Consider the following 16,295-nt stretch of genomic DNA (forward strand, 5'->3'; position numbering starts at 1 on the left):
TGTGTGTGAATTTCTGCTAAATTTTCTGGCTGATTCCTTCTTTTTCTTTGTACTTCGTTGTGCACATGGACGAGGTTCGTGCCTGGCGCCTGCAGCCTGTATGTGCTTACCCGTTTCGATCTTATCGTTATGCGAGCATATAGGATGATCTGTTGATTTTGTTAATGATTTTGGATTCTCCAAATAATATCTTTTTTTTCGTTTGATTCAGTCGTAGTGCGTTTTCCTGTCGAGCCAAATTGTCAGTAGACGATGGTAAAGAATTTTGCATCTCATAAATCACAACACGCTACACGTACACGTTTGACAGCTCGGAAATGAAATTTTCAGTTGATTTCAGTTCGCCAGGCACGGTTTTCGCGAAAATCGGGCAACGATTCCGCTGATTTTCCCGTCGGCAATTTAATAGACGATCTGCGTTCTCAACGAAGTGTCATAAACTCGTCGACACAGTCACTGGCAAACATATATCAATTTAATAGAGCAAGTAAACATCTTCGCATTATTCGTCTACCGTATTCTTTTGTTCTTTGTTCCATTGAAAATTGTACGTTGATTTTGAAACGATTCAATCGCCATCTTGGCAGAAACTCAGAAGAACGATCGCGAACGCGATAAACGAATACAGTTGTTTAACTAAGATGGTTCACACACATTTTTTTTTTTTTTTTTTTTTACATCGACAAAGTGTACACGATTACAGATTAGTAACATTTACTCGTACGGACGACTATAAGTATGGACCCGTTTTCGAATCGCCACGCAATCATGGACGTCGTACGTAGAACTGAAGATGAGCCTTTCTCTATACGTTTATACTCTCATTTAGATGACACGCGTGCCGAACGAGAAACACACGCTATCAATGAACGTGTCTCGTTCGTGTCGTGTCTCTAAAAATACCTATAGAGCTCTTCTTCATCTTGTTTTGGTCGATTCTTTAATAACGACTATTTAATAGCGTAAGAGCGTACGTGTATAGGTATTTATTGTATATATGTAGATATATAGACAGAATATATATATACGTGTATGTATACATCAAAGTGTCATCGACCGTTAGTGTTCCACGGCGATGGAATGAAATTTCCGATGCGTTGATTTAATTGACACTTATTCATTTTGTCCTCTTTCCAATTAGATTTTGCTTCTTTTTTATTTCCATAGTCGACAGTCATTGGTATGTACTTGCCACACACCGAGCTAAGAGAATTTTCAGCGAAAGTCACGCGGATCGTCCTGATCGCGTTACCTCGTGAAAAGGAACGAAAATACATCGAACGATACATCATCCTTAAAATAGTTTACAGACAACATATCCTTTGTTAGGCTTTATCATTGTATCAGGTTAGTGATATATTCGAGCCTTCGTGATTAGTAACAGACACGAACGAAATACACATAATTTTTTTTTTTTTTTTCTTGACACTGTTCAACATCGTGACGACGATTTCCGTCACCTCGAGTTGAAGATGATGGACATAAATCGATGAAACATTAAACATCGCGATTTTCTGTTGTATTCTGGTAACCTTGTGACATCGTATTAATTGGAGTTTAACTGTTAACCGCAGACCCACGTTGTTCGCGAGAAAGAAGATCTACGAGGGTTTGTTTCAACAGAATGCGTACGTTTTGTTATAACATTGAACGCGGTGTATAAACGAAAGAATATAGTGGTTAAAATAAACGATTGCGATTAAATAAGAAAAAAACGAGAAACGAATGAAGGTAAAGAGAAACATTGGTTAGCGTGACAGACCAGTTAACAGTTAAATGGATTTCAGTGTTAGCTACACAGATACGTTTGTACCGACCTCGTAGTTCGAATAACATGCAACATGAATGGAACCCCATAACCGCCGATAAAAACACTTATAAAAAGTATTATGTACAACAAAACTCCTTTGTACGGATTTTCACGTGACAATAAAACGTGTTAGCCAGTCGATATATATGCGGAAAGCTCTTCAAATGGACCTGGATAAAAGTATCGACAAAAAGTACATCCACCTTCGTAAATATTACACGTCACGACGTAATTGTTATTGATTGACAAGATTTACACCTATTTGATACAAGCTCCATCAAGCGCGAACTTTCGAGATCGTCGAAAGTATCCAAAGAAAAGGAACAATAAAAGCGTCGCTTACCTTCGGTTTTCTTAATAAACATTACCGTCAAGAATCGATGAACCATTACAAAGCTTTTTTCTTCGTCGCTGTTTTTCTGATTTTGGTGAAATCCTGGTGAAAGATCTAAGATCTTCTTCGATGAGCCGGATATTTTTCATAATTCTTAAAATATAGGCAGAAATTGTCGGGAATTTTCTGATGTATCCTTCTTTGCTGTTCGCTTCGTGTACGGTTTGTGGCCCTCCTTTTCTTTACGTCCCGGAAACGCTGCTCGTCGGAGAGAGCTGCGTCGTTGAATTTGATTTGCTGATTAGATCCCAGCTTTAAATTGAATAACAGCTTATTACGTATATACGCCTACGCGTGTCTCGTGACAATAAACATCCAGTATTCTTTATCGTCTGCTCCTTCTCGTGAATTGTTCCAACGGTTTCTTTATCTTCCACGATTTTTTACTTCGAAAGAATCTTCTGGTATTTTCCTCTTCGCCTCTTCTCATCCAGATTATTCGAATTTTACGATGCAGGCAGGGTTTCTCACAAAATCCCAAGCGATAAACTTCTCTTGAATAGATTCCAGTAACGTAAGTTTACCACCTACATACAATTTCCGTAGCTGCACGTGTATTCTGATTATTTTCTTTCTTTCTTGGAAGAGATGTTTTCGTTTTGGCAGAGGAAGTTCAATCTTCGCGAAATCGATTCTTCCTCGTCAAAGTTACTGCTTAGTGCGTGAATATAGTCGGTAGATAAGAATCTTCTTTGAAAGTCGTTTGTTTCCTTGGGGTTTGATGGTAATTTGCCAGATTCTACGGTGTTCGATCGACACGATCATGCTTTCAGCTATCTTCGCATAATTCCAATTCTCCTGGAGTTTGCTAAGTTACGAATTGTCGATTTCCATAATTTACTTTCGATTCGCCGTCGCAGCCGATGTTAAACTGTAAATGTAAATTCTTCTTTCCGTCGCAACTCGAGGGTCCAAGTTTTTGAGCCGTCGGTAATAGTTTGTAATAGTGATAGTGGTTGTAGGTTCGGTTGCAGGTTTGATCATTGGAAACGCTGTCATGCTTGACGCAATCGTCATTCCGTTTTACGACAGATTTCAAAATGTGCCCTTGGACGATGTTCTGGCCATATTCTACTTGCACGCGTCGTTTCTGTGATACCGCTTCATTTACGTAATTAAATCGTTGTTGTTATCTGTATCTGGAAGAAAGAAGTCAATACGAATCGATGTAAATCGCGAAGTATTTAGTTTAGCTTAGTAATAAACGCGAAACCATGAAAACACGAGTAAAAAATTATTCGAAATATTTCGACGAATGACGGATGGCTTTTGGAACTTGAAATTTTGTAGAAAATGTTACGCATCGATTTCAATGAAAAATTCTTTCTCGTAGGTACCAAATGCACAGTCGAAATGTTGGCACCATGTGTTTAATATAATATCGTTTGTCATAGTGTTAACTCGGCAGTTTATATTCGCGAAATATCGCGAACGTTTGGAGAAATGGAAAATATTTGAATTTTGTTCCGATGAAATATTACTAAAATAAAATAAAAGTAGTAAAATAATATAATATTAGTCAAATATTACCAATATACTATTTTACTGCCATTTGTTTAACAGTGGTGTTTCATGACATAAAGAACGATGTTTCGTAAAAGTCGATGTGTAATATTTCGTACAATTTCCAAGATTCATTTCTCGATGGATGGTCTTGTTACAGTAGGTTTGTGTCGTAAGTATCCGTGCTGTAGATCACGCGACGTCGACCTTTTAGAACACTATCCGGCATCTATAAGACGGATTACTTCAAGCAGTCTCGATCGAACGATCCTACTATCATCTACTATTGTCACAAATGTTCCATTGTTCCCACTTCTGCTTATATTCTAGAAAATTTCTACATAAATATTTCTCCATCTACCGAAGTGTTAAGATTCGTTACGTCTGCGAGAAATTCCATTTACTGGAACGAAATTTTAACTAATATTAAATTAAATCGAGTTTCTGTTGATTGAATCTGTTTATCTATGTGAATGTGAATCTATGTGACTGTGAATTTCTATTATACGAAAGAAATCATAATTCTGTTATACTTATGAACTCCACTAGAGTCGTATATAATGTAAATCATTGATTAGTTTGTAGTGAATTTTGAGAAAAATTTGAAGGTAGAATTTCTTGTATTTATCCCACTTAATAATAATAAGTAGTACAACGCATCATATATGAAACTACGCTTCTCTTGTACCTTCCTCAATTTCAGAAATTTCTAGTTTCGTACTTCGAAAATCCAATAAAATTATCAACCTCTAAAATATGTATTAACCAAAAAAACACCGGTTATATCACGATTATAACTGAGTAAAATAAATCTACTGACAAAAGTACTAACTTTTCATGGAACTGGATATTTGTCTGCCGACGGATTCGAATAGATGGAGTTCTACTGTAACCTTGAATCACCAGCGAGTTTTCCTGGTGCTCAGGCTGGAAAACTGAAGCATAACACTGCTTGAACAATCTGAATATATCGCCGCGTGTCGAGATCGATCCGGGAGGAAACGCGGCGACCCGGTCAACTGGCGCACAATGCTCGGTATGCGTGTCGTGCAATTCTTTCTCTGTCGATGTCTGTGGTCACGCGAACCTCCGTTTAACACTAAGACAGGAGGAAACAAGAAGAGCAAAAAACCGGCGGTTTTTCGCTGCACGCAAAACGGGAAACGGTTGGTTCATCGACGCGTTGCAACGACACCGTTCGTTCCTGGTTTCGCGGCCTCCTCGGGTATTTATGAGGCTGCCGCGCTGACACGCGACCAAATTCGTTGACCTACTATTTTGCACGTACATCTAGTTAGCGTGTAAGTGTACGTATACGTACAGAGGCTGATTGCTTTCCGGGTATAGAATATTTGACTTTCGCGTCGCATGCGGAACACCCGCGCTCGACTCACGCTGACCCGATACCCTAGAATACCTTGCGCTACATGAGGGGCAAGAAGTTCGTCGACGTCTTGCCAGGTTGTCTGCAACGAACCAGATTATTCGAACGGTGCTGTCTAAAGTTTGGCTCAAGAGCTCCGTGCTCTGGGATAATGGAGAAGGGATAGGAGAATCGCGTGGATGTAGATACGTTCTGGTTCTGTCTAATTTGAATAAAACTTTCGGTTAACCAGAAGGTAAATCGATAGGGACTGTGGTATCGGTCTCTGTTTACGCTTAATTCGATTATACATTTCAATGGGCCGTGCTTGTAAGAAACGATCACTCTCTATGACAAAGAGCGTGCTGGAGTATCGATATCGGTGAAGCGATACTACTTTATAACCCTTGAACTTTCGTTCGAGGGAATAGTTGGAACCAAACGAACCATAAGGAAAACAGAGGGATTAACCGGTACTACTATCTATCTCGCTACCTTCGAATAGATTTCCTTTCTTTTTTTCGCTTCGTATACGCAAATTCGCAGCAACGAATGTAGGATTTATCGCATGATCAAATAGCAGTCTCATCGACCGAATTCTACAATGTGGTAATTCCACGTTCAGACCAGCGTGTACGGCAGATCGGGTCGCGATTGAGGAGGAATCAGCGGGCGGCGTATCGAACGCTTCGATTCGATCGAATTGGCGATTTACGATTGATCAAGGCTTACCTTTCTAGCAACGGACACGCTAGGATTCTGAAAGACGCCAGTACGGTTATCACGAGCAGTATGATTCCGAAAGTGATATATATCACGCCCAGATGTGCCAAGGAAAACAGATAAAGAGTTCTGTGACAGTGATCATTCGGAGTGTGTATAATGTACGTGTACGGTGGCCACATGATGTGAAGTATCCAGTAATTTCCTGTAACACAAAGAAGATCAAGTAGCTCGTAGGAGGAAGAGTCGTTTGAAAATGCATGTTAGAAAATGTCTAACTGGATCATAAATAGAATTTAAAAATCTGCTTCATGGCGAGCAGGTTTTTACAAAATTAAACTGCAAGTTTGTTCGTGGAAGTAAGGTTCGAACCACGATTTGCGAAAACTTTCACAACGGTAAAAAGTTTCGTGTAAGCGGTAACGAGCGAGCTCGTGTTACACTTGAAGCAACAGCAACGACCTGGTCGCGAACACGAGAGAACAGAAGGGGTGTAAAACTTTGAACTCGTTACTGTTTTTAAACGGACGCAATTGCGTCTGTAAACGTACGGCATGCTTTATAACGCGATCACGAAACGAAAATTAGGTTGCATCGGTGCAGTTTACCACCGACGTCTAGCAATTACCCGGCGGCAGAACGCAATCGATCGCTTTTGTTCGCATTGTTTCGAGCCGTTCAAAAACCCGTTCGGTGCGATGCGAGTATTCGGGGATCGAGTACCTCTACACCTAAATTCTTTATAATTTATAGCGTTCTTTTTCGTCATTCAAAAATAAACCGCCCTCGAACGATGGAAATTTTATTTCGAACACGAATCATAGGTTTCGAACGCGTAGTTTACTAAAATATCTATTTCAGTACGTTAAATTCGTAATTAAACGTAATTAAACGTAACATTTATTCCTGCATTTTCGTCCATTCAAGGCTTCATATGCATTCGAAACCTAATAGCATCGTCTCCCTTTGAATATTACGTGAGCACTGATACAGTAGTAATATTTGAATGTTATTTGTACTGCCATACCATTATTCGTGTTATCTCGTTAATTCTCTCATTGTAACGTTACATTTTCCCGTTACCGACTAAAATAACGAGATATAATAAAAATCCTGTAATCCTCAAGGAAAATAAGAAAATAAATATTTTACATGTATTCTAACAAAAACTCTTGAAACCTGTTGTTACGTATCCAGAAAGACAGAGATTATGCTCATATTGTATCTAGAACTGTGGCATTTGGAAGATTAAAGCGTGCGACTCGACGCTCGTGACAAAAGCATTAACATACGAGAACAATTAAACCGAGTCACGTGAAAGATGTATTTCACGCAAGAAACAAACTCTCACGGGATAAATGTTATCTGGATGGCAGTAATAAAGAACTTTTGTATTTCTCGCTCTTGCATTATAGTAATCTCGAATTTTTCTTCGACTTACCCATCACGAACCACCCCAGTAAGAAGCATGATAAGACGATGATGATCAATTTCCTGAAAGAAATTTGCGATCTGGTCGATGGAACCGAGAGCATTTCTGGTCTCCTTGAACGTATCTGCGAGTAGATAAGCAACGGCATAAGCATGCTTCCGAATGTTCCACCAATCACCATGTATATGGGTATCCTTCGCTCTCTGGGACATTCTTTCGAGAAACTCAAACCTGAAACAAAATCAGGACGAGTTGTACGAAAGAGGAACGATTTTCCGACGTTTCCTTTCTAACGGCACGCACGCTCCAGTATAATCGTTTTTATTTTCGTGTTCATTTACAGTCGAACGAGCAAATATATCGCTTGGATCGATATCAAAAAGTTTTCGCGCTGACTGCGTTGAATAATGTAATGGTAATGACGTTGCCTGACTTCTGCTCACTGTGTCGCGTCCTATTTCGATACTTAACTAAGGATAACTTGGCATGCGACTCTTACACGCCTGATTCTTACTCCCTTGCCCCTTCGCGACCTACGATTATTTATCACTAATCTTCAAAGAACCTCCGAACAACGTGTCAACCATTTACAAGGCAAATTCTACGTTTTCTGAAAGCCTCGTAATTTTAATATCAGGATACATCAGAAGAAGATCGAGGTTTAGGATTTTCTGAATTTTTTGGAAATCATGCGATTAAACCTGATTGAACCGATCAACTTTTTCTTGTATTCTTGCCTGAGTTTGGATTCTTTGCATCGAGTCAGACAAATCGATCATTTGATATTATTAACACGTCAATGTCGAATATTGCGAAGCTTCCCGACGACTGACACTAGATCGGACAATGACTTCGTTGATGGTCAATAGTAATATAAATAGTAAATAATATAATAGTAAAAAAAATATATAAATTAATGAAACGATCACATTTGTAAAATTTGTAATGTTTTGAATATTACAATAAAATATTACACGCATCATGAGGCTAATTTTAGAATTACAAAAAATATACTTCGCTATACCACGCATAAATGATTAGAATCAAAGTGGTATGATAAAAACAAACAAGTGCATATAATCGTATTTTAAGTCATAATTAAATACACGATAAGAGTCATTAGTTTTTCCCGAAGCACATACATGCTTTAGTAATTACAAAAACAAACACCCTGAGCCGTTTATTTTGATTTGGTAGCTCTGGTATTAAACAATATTGTTCCTCCACTGTAACTGTATTTAACAATACGTCATACTGAGATAAGTACCCTGATGCAGAGGGCAAAACACGTAAAATTGCCTTGTATTCAACGCGTCAACTCGACGAAGAAATAGCTCTTTTCTCAACTTTGTGTAATTTGTGTACAGTAACAGTTATACTACTGCAGAGTCTAATACTAACTGATTAGCGACGAGTGTTATTCATAGATACACGTGAAATAAGTAAACACCGTAGATTTCATTTATCCCGCTGCGCTGTTAAATTTTCTGGAATTCACGCGGTTGGAAGGTTCATCGATGTTGGTTATTCCCGTTTCTCCGACCACGTACTCTTTATCGATTCGAAGAACGTTCTATAACTCGAAGAAGAGGTGAACGCGCTGTCCTGGGCGACTCGCGCGAATTCATAGTCCGCGAGGGAAACTCGCTGGCGGTGTTGTTTCGCATGTCATAAGTAGCGCGCGAGCTTGCGTGTCGTAAACCAGGCAGGGTCAATTAGCTTGGAACCGATGCCCGCGTTTCACCGAGTCTCGGCTCAGGACCTCGAGAACATGCTTCGATCCGTAAAATGCTGTTTCGTGACGGTGCGGCGCGGCGGCGCGGCAAGAGCCGTCAGTATCTGCATCTTTACCCACGTTTCGCTGCAGATTTGAATCTAACCGGCCGAGTTTCTATTATTCACCTTCGAGGCTGGTGTATCTGATATTCGCGTTCCTCTTACTTGAGAAACCAGGACTTTTCCAACGGCCTGTTAATTAATTTTAATATCTGAACTGTGGATATAATAGTAAGTTATAATGACTTGTAGGTAGATAAATGTAAATGTTAGAAGATAGTTTAACGAGATAGTTAACGATCGAAGAACTGGAATGTTTCGATGTTTTCTAAGATTTGTCGAGTCTCGTTCTTTATCGTGTCGTATCGTTCGGAGCAGATTGAGTCGTGCTATACCGGTAAATTATACGGAATCGCGTTAATACGATAATCGCGACCTATCAGAGAAATAAGATTAACGAGCTGCTTCGACATCACCGGTACATTTCCTGCATCGTATTAACGTCCAATCGTATGCAAATTGAAACGTGTGTTTTACGCATTGTTGCATATATTTTGATATGATCGGCTTAGGAATCGAGAGGCTTTTAGAAAAGAGGAAAACCCTTCGTGCATGTCAACGGATCGTAACGTGAGATATACTTTCGATATGAAAACTGAAAGTTTAAATAAAACTTCGCAGGGATATTACTGGCAGACTAAATCGTTTTTCTTAATTTATATTGCGGCTGTCGTAAAATGAAGTTACTACTATTTGTTAATTACGAAGCTTCACCTCGATACGAACAACAAAGATAATCTCGTGGGATTTTTACCGTACTATGGACAAGTTAGTTGTCAAGTTAACTCTTTTCAAACTAATGGATGTGGAAACCAGGATTGGTGATAACGTTACAAGTAACGACAGCTCTCCGAGTTTCGCAACTAATTTATTGATAAGCCGAGTATTGATTCGACGTGAACACGAAGCGGTCTGTTAGGTGTTCGTAGATTGATGCTTTGTACATGGTACTACTATCTCGTGCTATTTCTTACAACTTCGTAGCAAACTATTTCTTGACAATTCATAACAAAAGTAATGCAAATATTATACAGTTCGAAATATTATTTTGTCATCCAACTAACAGTATAAATATATGAATAATACTAGACCAACATTGACATATTCATAATTACCGACCATTCGATAACGCGACACCAAAACAACAACGTTCGTTCAGTTGTCCACGCATCGATGTTATTTATTGTGTACTTAATAATTAACACGTTCGCTACCAGCATCATACATGTACACGATGTTAATTTAGATATAATTTTGAAGTGGGGAAATAACTAAAGAGGAGGAAAAAGATAATTCTCGAACATTCATTGTTCAGAATAAACATTAGAAATGTAAGTATTGGCACACGCTTTAAAACAGAATAACTTTTTTAAAATTGGATCAAGCGAGTTGAATATTTTTGAGAAGTTAGGAGGATTTAATTTATTAGATAACGCGTAAAAAAATTTTGGGAAAATTGCAGTTGACCGGTACCGCGAAAAAGATAGTAAAGGTCACTTTTTACAACATTTTCATCTGATCCTGTAATGAAAATTTATAAACAACACGTTTCCTGGATATGTCAGTCATAAGCATGCTGAGAATTTCATCGAAAACGATTAACCTTGTTATCAGCTGCAAACAGTTAACACTGATGAAAATCTCAATTTTCTATGACTTTCGACCTATAACTCGTTCTTCGATACCTGTAGCTTGTTTTTTCATCAACCGATTTTGATGAAAATTTTCACGTATATAATTAATGCCAACATAGAATTAACGTCTACAAAGCGTACTATTTAAATTTTCATTATAGGTTCAGATAAAAAAGTTAAAAGTGATCTTTGCTACTTTCTTCGCGATTCCGACCAACTGCTATTTTTCCAAACATTTTTTATTGCACGTCATCTAGTAAATTAATATCCCTTAGATTTCTAAAAGAAGTTCGAGTCGTTTGAGCTAACTTTAAAAAGACTATCCTGTTTTAAAGAGCGTGACAATACTCGTGTTCCTAACTATGTATAAATAAAATACGATTTAAGGTAGACGTTTTGTTCCAATCCACTGTGGCAACGAATACGTTGAGAAAACACGAATGTAAATTTCATATATTATGATGAGCATTATGGTGACAGAAACGCTGAACAAAAATCAATATTTTCAAAGTAACTTTATCAACCAGTTGTCCATCGTGTACGTTATATCGTTATCGACGCGTTACCAGTGATAAATGCCTCGTTATCAATATACGAGGCACATACAAACGCTATTCGATCGTCATCTGATTAGTAAAACGTTCACGCTGCTATTGACACGGTACAGAAGAGTATCCATGCTATGCTATTACCGTCAAGTGGATTTACTTCTATTAAAACACATCTAATCATGTGAATATTTCGACGAGAAATTAATGTCATACAGAAATTAAATGAACGATGACGTTTTAAAATATCTGAAGCACTCTAATATCTGGAAATCGAATTAAAGTTTCCTTCGGTTAAAAGTATATTGCAATTACAGACCACGGATGAAAAACGTGATAAATCAGATTTCCTGTATTTTACAAAACAGAATTTTTTAATTCGATAGGTTGTCAGCCAATTGTACATTAAAATTAACTTTGCGTTTGAGACTAAATATGTATTTCTGACAGAATATTAATAATATTACGGTAATTATTTACAAAGCGGACAACATCATCGATTTCCGTCGTCCTGGCGTTAGTTTCCGTGATATTCGTAAAAGTTCCCATTTCGACGATAGCATGATTTTGATGATCGAATAATCGCTTTTTCCAATATCTTGGAAATGAAGGTTGAAGTGCTTTCAATTTCGAATAACAACAATACGATATAAAGCTTAATACAAATTGCATCTGTCTTATTATTTAATTCCTTAGCTTATTTCACAGCAGCAAATAATTATCTATAGCAAACCTAACAAATTGATTTTTCTTTCCTGTATGAGTTGAAAATGATTATCGTAAATGGATTAGATTGGATTATATAAAAGTACTGGTGCCGTGAGGTGTAGCCAGAATGAGGGCTAATCGTAACAAAAATCGAACTGAAGCTTTTTGAATATATTTCAAGATCATTGAAATTGGTGACATCGTCCGCGTCGTAAATAATTATCGACATTAGCAAATTAATATTAATAAACTTACATTAACCTAATAACCGAACTAATGTTATTTGTTTCTTACGAAACACAATGGATCTATTACCTGTTCTTAAAAGGTGAAAATTTTCGAATCTCTCAGGTTAATTGCTTTTTCAACGATTTCACGTTGAAATATTCCAATTTAGCCACCGAGCGACATATAAGTCAGAAAATCAACAAAAATTTTATTATATTTTCTCCTGTGGTCTTTACTTGCAAAATACATACATACGAAGTGGAAGTCCGATTGCGAATGCGGTAAAAGCGACCATTCAATTCCCTTCACTTACCGTAAATAAACATAAGAACCGGGACAGGGGACAAGCACATCAGGCAAACAGTAACCACCCTGGTTCTGCAGACAACCTTCAGCCCTCGAAACACAAAGTCGCAGATGTTGTTCGCTTCAAGATTCGCGTCCTTCAATTGAAACACCACGGAACCGTAGGTGAGGTTCCTGTTCTCCATTGTGTTCTCCGGCACTTTGGCGCTGCTGGTGAAAAGCCGTCGCGACTCATCGCCTGAAAACTGAACATCAACAGAAACATTCACGTTAATTGCCTTCTAATTACCGTACTAGCTATCGTATACGTCGTTAACTAATTATATTAAGAGCTACTCAACAAGAAGCTATTTAACATGAATATCGAAGGTTGGCGAGTTATTAAGTTTTGAAGCTCGTCAAATGGAAAAGAATCAAAACGATTTGCGATGATTTCAGGTCGCAAAACACAAACTCGAGCGTAGGACGATAGATAAGCCACAAGCTTCTAACTTGAAGTTGGAGGAAGTCAATGTCTGTGATCGTCTAATTATAGTAGAATTGATACACATATGTATATGTGGCGAATATCTAGAGGTTCTCTAGTTTACGCAGTTATTAGACTGATTGTAATTAATAGTCATTGTTCCATGATGAATGATATACATGTATAGAATATTTTATATACGGCAGTTTCGGCGTGTCGTTTGAATAATTAATCTGTGAAAAATATAGCTACAATGCTGACGAAACATTGAGGTAATATTTCTATTGGACACGGTCTACGTTCGACAGCTTTGTGTGGTAGTAATTGCGTGTGAATGGTAAATATCGACTACTATATATATCCTGTTCGATACATAATTATTCCATATATATCCTGTTGCCTTTCTTCTCGGTTAAACAATTACACATTTACAATTGTAAATGATACAATTTCTAAACGTGGCTCTTCTGGCGAATAATCAAAATTCATGTGCCTCGTCTTCGTGATTATACGAGCTGAACCGAGACTATCGATGCATTTTTGTTTAGAAAGAAGATATAAATGATAATCGCCATCGCCGTCGAAAAGGCCAAGTGGAAAGGTGATTTTAAAATATGAACACTGACCATTTCAACTTTAGTATGTCGTTCTCGTACACTTTGAAAAATAAACAGAAACTCCAAGGTATGGCTCGTGGTTTCAAATATCCAGAGGTCAGAAAATATCTGTAGGGTCACCTTCTCGTTTCAGTTTACTCGAATGAGTCTGAATCTTAGGATGATCGCGCGAATTCGTGGCTGTAAAGCGGTCGTTTCGATCCAACCGGATAGACCGTCTGGAGCTTGGCTGCTTTTTACGATCCAGCCATTTCTTTGATCCTCCCGGGATTGTTTCTACACATGACCACAGGGCAGTTCGTTATATCATAAAGATTTTAAGCCGACACGATGGTGGATGCAAGGTCGCAGACTACGCGACAAGATGAAAAACACGCGACCGTATTTCATGATGAAATTGTCAAACGTATCAAACGTGTCATCGCTGGGCGTCAAACTCTGACCATATACATCGTCCTCGCTAACAAAATTCGATAACAGCGTTGACGACGCGTCGAAAAAAAAAAGTTTTAGACAATTGTGAACTAATCATCGCGTGGAGTATTTTATTCGAGTATACAGGCTCGGTCGATACTTTGTTCGACGAATACACCTCGAAAAAATAGAGGGAAATAATCCTAGAGCGTGTGAAAAATTCTGCGTTCGCGTAACAATGTTTCACCATGGTAAAACCTGGATGAAAAAATGTAAAATTTCGCTGAAAAAGTTTGTTTTGTTGGGATATGAGATACGAATAAAAATACCCTTCGGAAATGAATCCGTAGGATGCTTTCAAGGAATTGTAGTGTTGGCTTGTACTTTGCCTAACGAAATTTTCTTAAGAGGATACAAGAGGTTTTAAGGCTTTCAAGAACGGGGGTACTGGCTTATAGTGTACAAGAAGAAAATGCTTTATCCATTTTGATGGCGTCCCCTTTTGTTTTTGTTATCGAATATCCCGGATAATAAATGTTGAACTTCGCCTCTGTGTCAAAGGTGAATGAAAAATATCGTACCTGCGATACAGAGCTGCTGGCTCGTCTAGAGTCTTCGAAGGTATTTGGGCCATATCCTAGAGAGATCTGAACCGTACTTCCGCGAGATTTGGCGCTGCCCGAGTTTACCTCCTTTTGCCGAGATGGGGATGAATTTCGATTCTCGTATACACCTGCGGAAACATAAAAAACAAAATTTTTGTCACTGATACCACAAGTTTCTTTTAGATAAGAATTAAGTAACGGTCAAAGAAGTCATTGACATATATATATATATACTTTCAAAATATTGTCTTAATACCTAACGTATTAATATTAGGCTAGTCCATGAATTTATGGCTTTTACGAATGCGATTTTCAGTTTTTCCACAATCGTTTGATACGATTTAACGAACCATGTATTTTCTATCATTATTTGCAACCTTTTCCCCTAACATTGTGAAGGTTTCTGTATTCTTTGCTTCAGCGATTCCGTTGGTTTTAACGCAAATGAATTTTTGAGTAGATTTCGCAATTTTACAATGTTGTCGGAGGAAACTCCAGCTAAAGCATTTCGAGGAGAACGGGGAAGATGGTAATTCATCGAAGTAAAGTCCGATGAGTAAGGCGAATACTACAACGGAGCTTTCCATCCAGGATCTGGGAGAGCCATTTTTGTTAAATTTACGGCGTGACCTTTGGCGTTATTGCGATGAAATAATGTCTGTTGTCCAATAAATCTTTATATTTTATATTAACAACAAGAACATTTTTATATGAGAGCTATTGTACGATCCATGATGCATAGGAGATAGGCAAATATTATAATTTACGTTCAATACGAAATGAAACACGAATGAATTTATGGACCATAGAATGATATGGTTGATTCTACAGAAATGGGTAATAATTTCGTCCACACACTTTTTCATTTCCTCTGCGAATTGTAACAAGTTTCCGGTATGGCAGAGCACATACTGGTGTTGCTACAAAAGTTACCAGACAAATAAGTAACAAATAAAACATGTATGAGATTTTACCGGCATTTTTAAAATAATTATCTGCAGGGAACTGAGATTTCAATAAAAGTCTCGTATAATTAACTGTGTTTAAAACTTTTTACTTGAAAAAAACCAATGTTTTTTCACGTTTTTACCGCAAAGAATTAGTGAAAAGATAATTAGTTTTCTCAAGGATTATTTATAAAGTTCAAGCATTCAACATTTTACATCAGTAGTAATTTGTAATCATGTAGATTTTTAGTGAACTAACTACCAGTCTTGACAATTGTTAAGTTAAACTTGAAAGTTAAAAGAGAAATAATTATAACTAGCTATCAATCTTTGCAATTGTCAGTTAAGCGTAAACTCGAAGATCATTGTATTTTTAAAACCAATGAATAGTTATTCCTTAGATAAACAAACTAACGATCAATCTTATGTTCTTTATTGTAAACAGTGTATTTACAGAAACTACGGAGTAATCGGTATAAATCGGGTTCAGACATAACAGTTTAAAAAACACGAACAATTTCGTTTTAAACGGTTCAACTCCTTTTATCCTCGGCATTGGTCGCACGACAGAATCCAGTTATTAATTTTCTTTGTGAGCTTGTTCTTTCCGTGCCAATAAATCGTACACGTTTTTATTTTACGATTGGCCGGAATTTATGGAAGTAGAGTTCCACGTAGTGTCTCAGAGATAATCAATAATAGCGCGTAATCTTTAACGCATCGATAATTCGCTGTTTCCTAAGGTTATTTCAAAGCAAATT

General features: G+C 37.7%; 1 protein-coding gene across 1 annotated transcript in view; it reads right to left on the reverse strand.

The window, feature by feature from the left end:
* Window positions 1-563: 563 nt before the first annotated feature.
* The window catches only part of LOC138180708 (uncharacterized), a 30,596-nt gene continuing 14,864 nt past the window's right edge, over window positions 564-16,295 (reverse strand). The window contains exons 4-8 of the mRNA XM_069114794.1: window positions 14,564-14,715; window positions 12,493-12,730; window positions 7,235-7,456; window positions 5,803-5,998; window positions 564-3,343 (exon numbers count right to left, since the gene is read on the reverse strand). Coding sequence (XP_068970895.1) covers window positions 3,334-3,343; window positions 5,803-5,998; window positions 7,235-7,456; window positions 12,493-12,730; window positions 14,564-14,715 — 818 coding nt within the window. The 3' untranslated portion in view covers window positions 564-3,333. The remainder of the gene's footprint in view (window positions 3,344-5,802; window positions 5,999-7,234; window positions 7,457-12,492; window positions 12,731-14,563; window positions 14,716-16,295) is intronic.

The sequence above is a fragment of the Bombus flavifrons genome, chromosome 6 (assembly GCF_040668555.2).
Source record: "Bombus flavifrons isolate JBK064 chromosome 6, iyBomFlav1_principal, whole genome shotgun sequence".
Lineage (NCBI taxonomy): Eukaryota > Metazoa > Arthropoda > Insecta > Hymenoptera > Apidae > Bombus > Bombus flavifrons.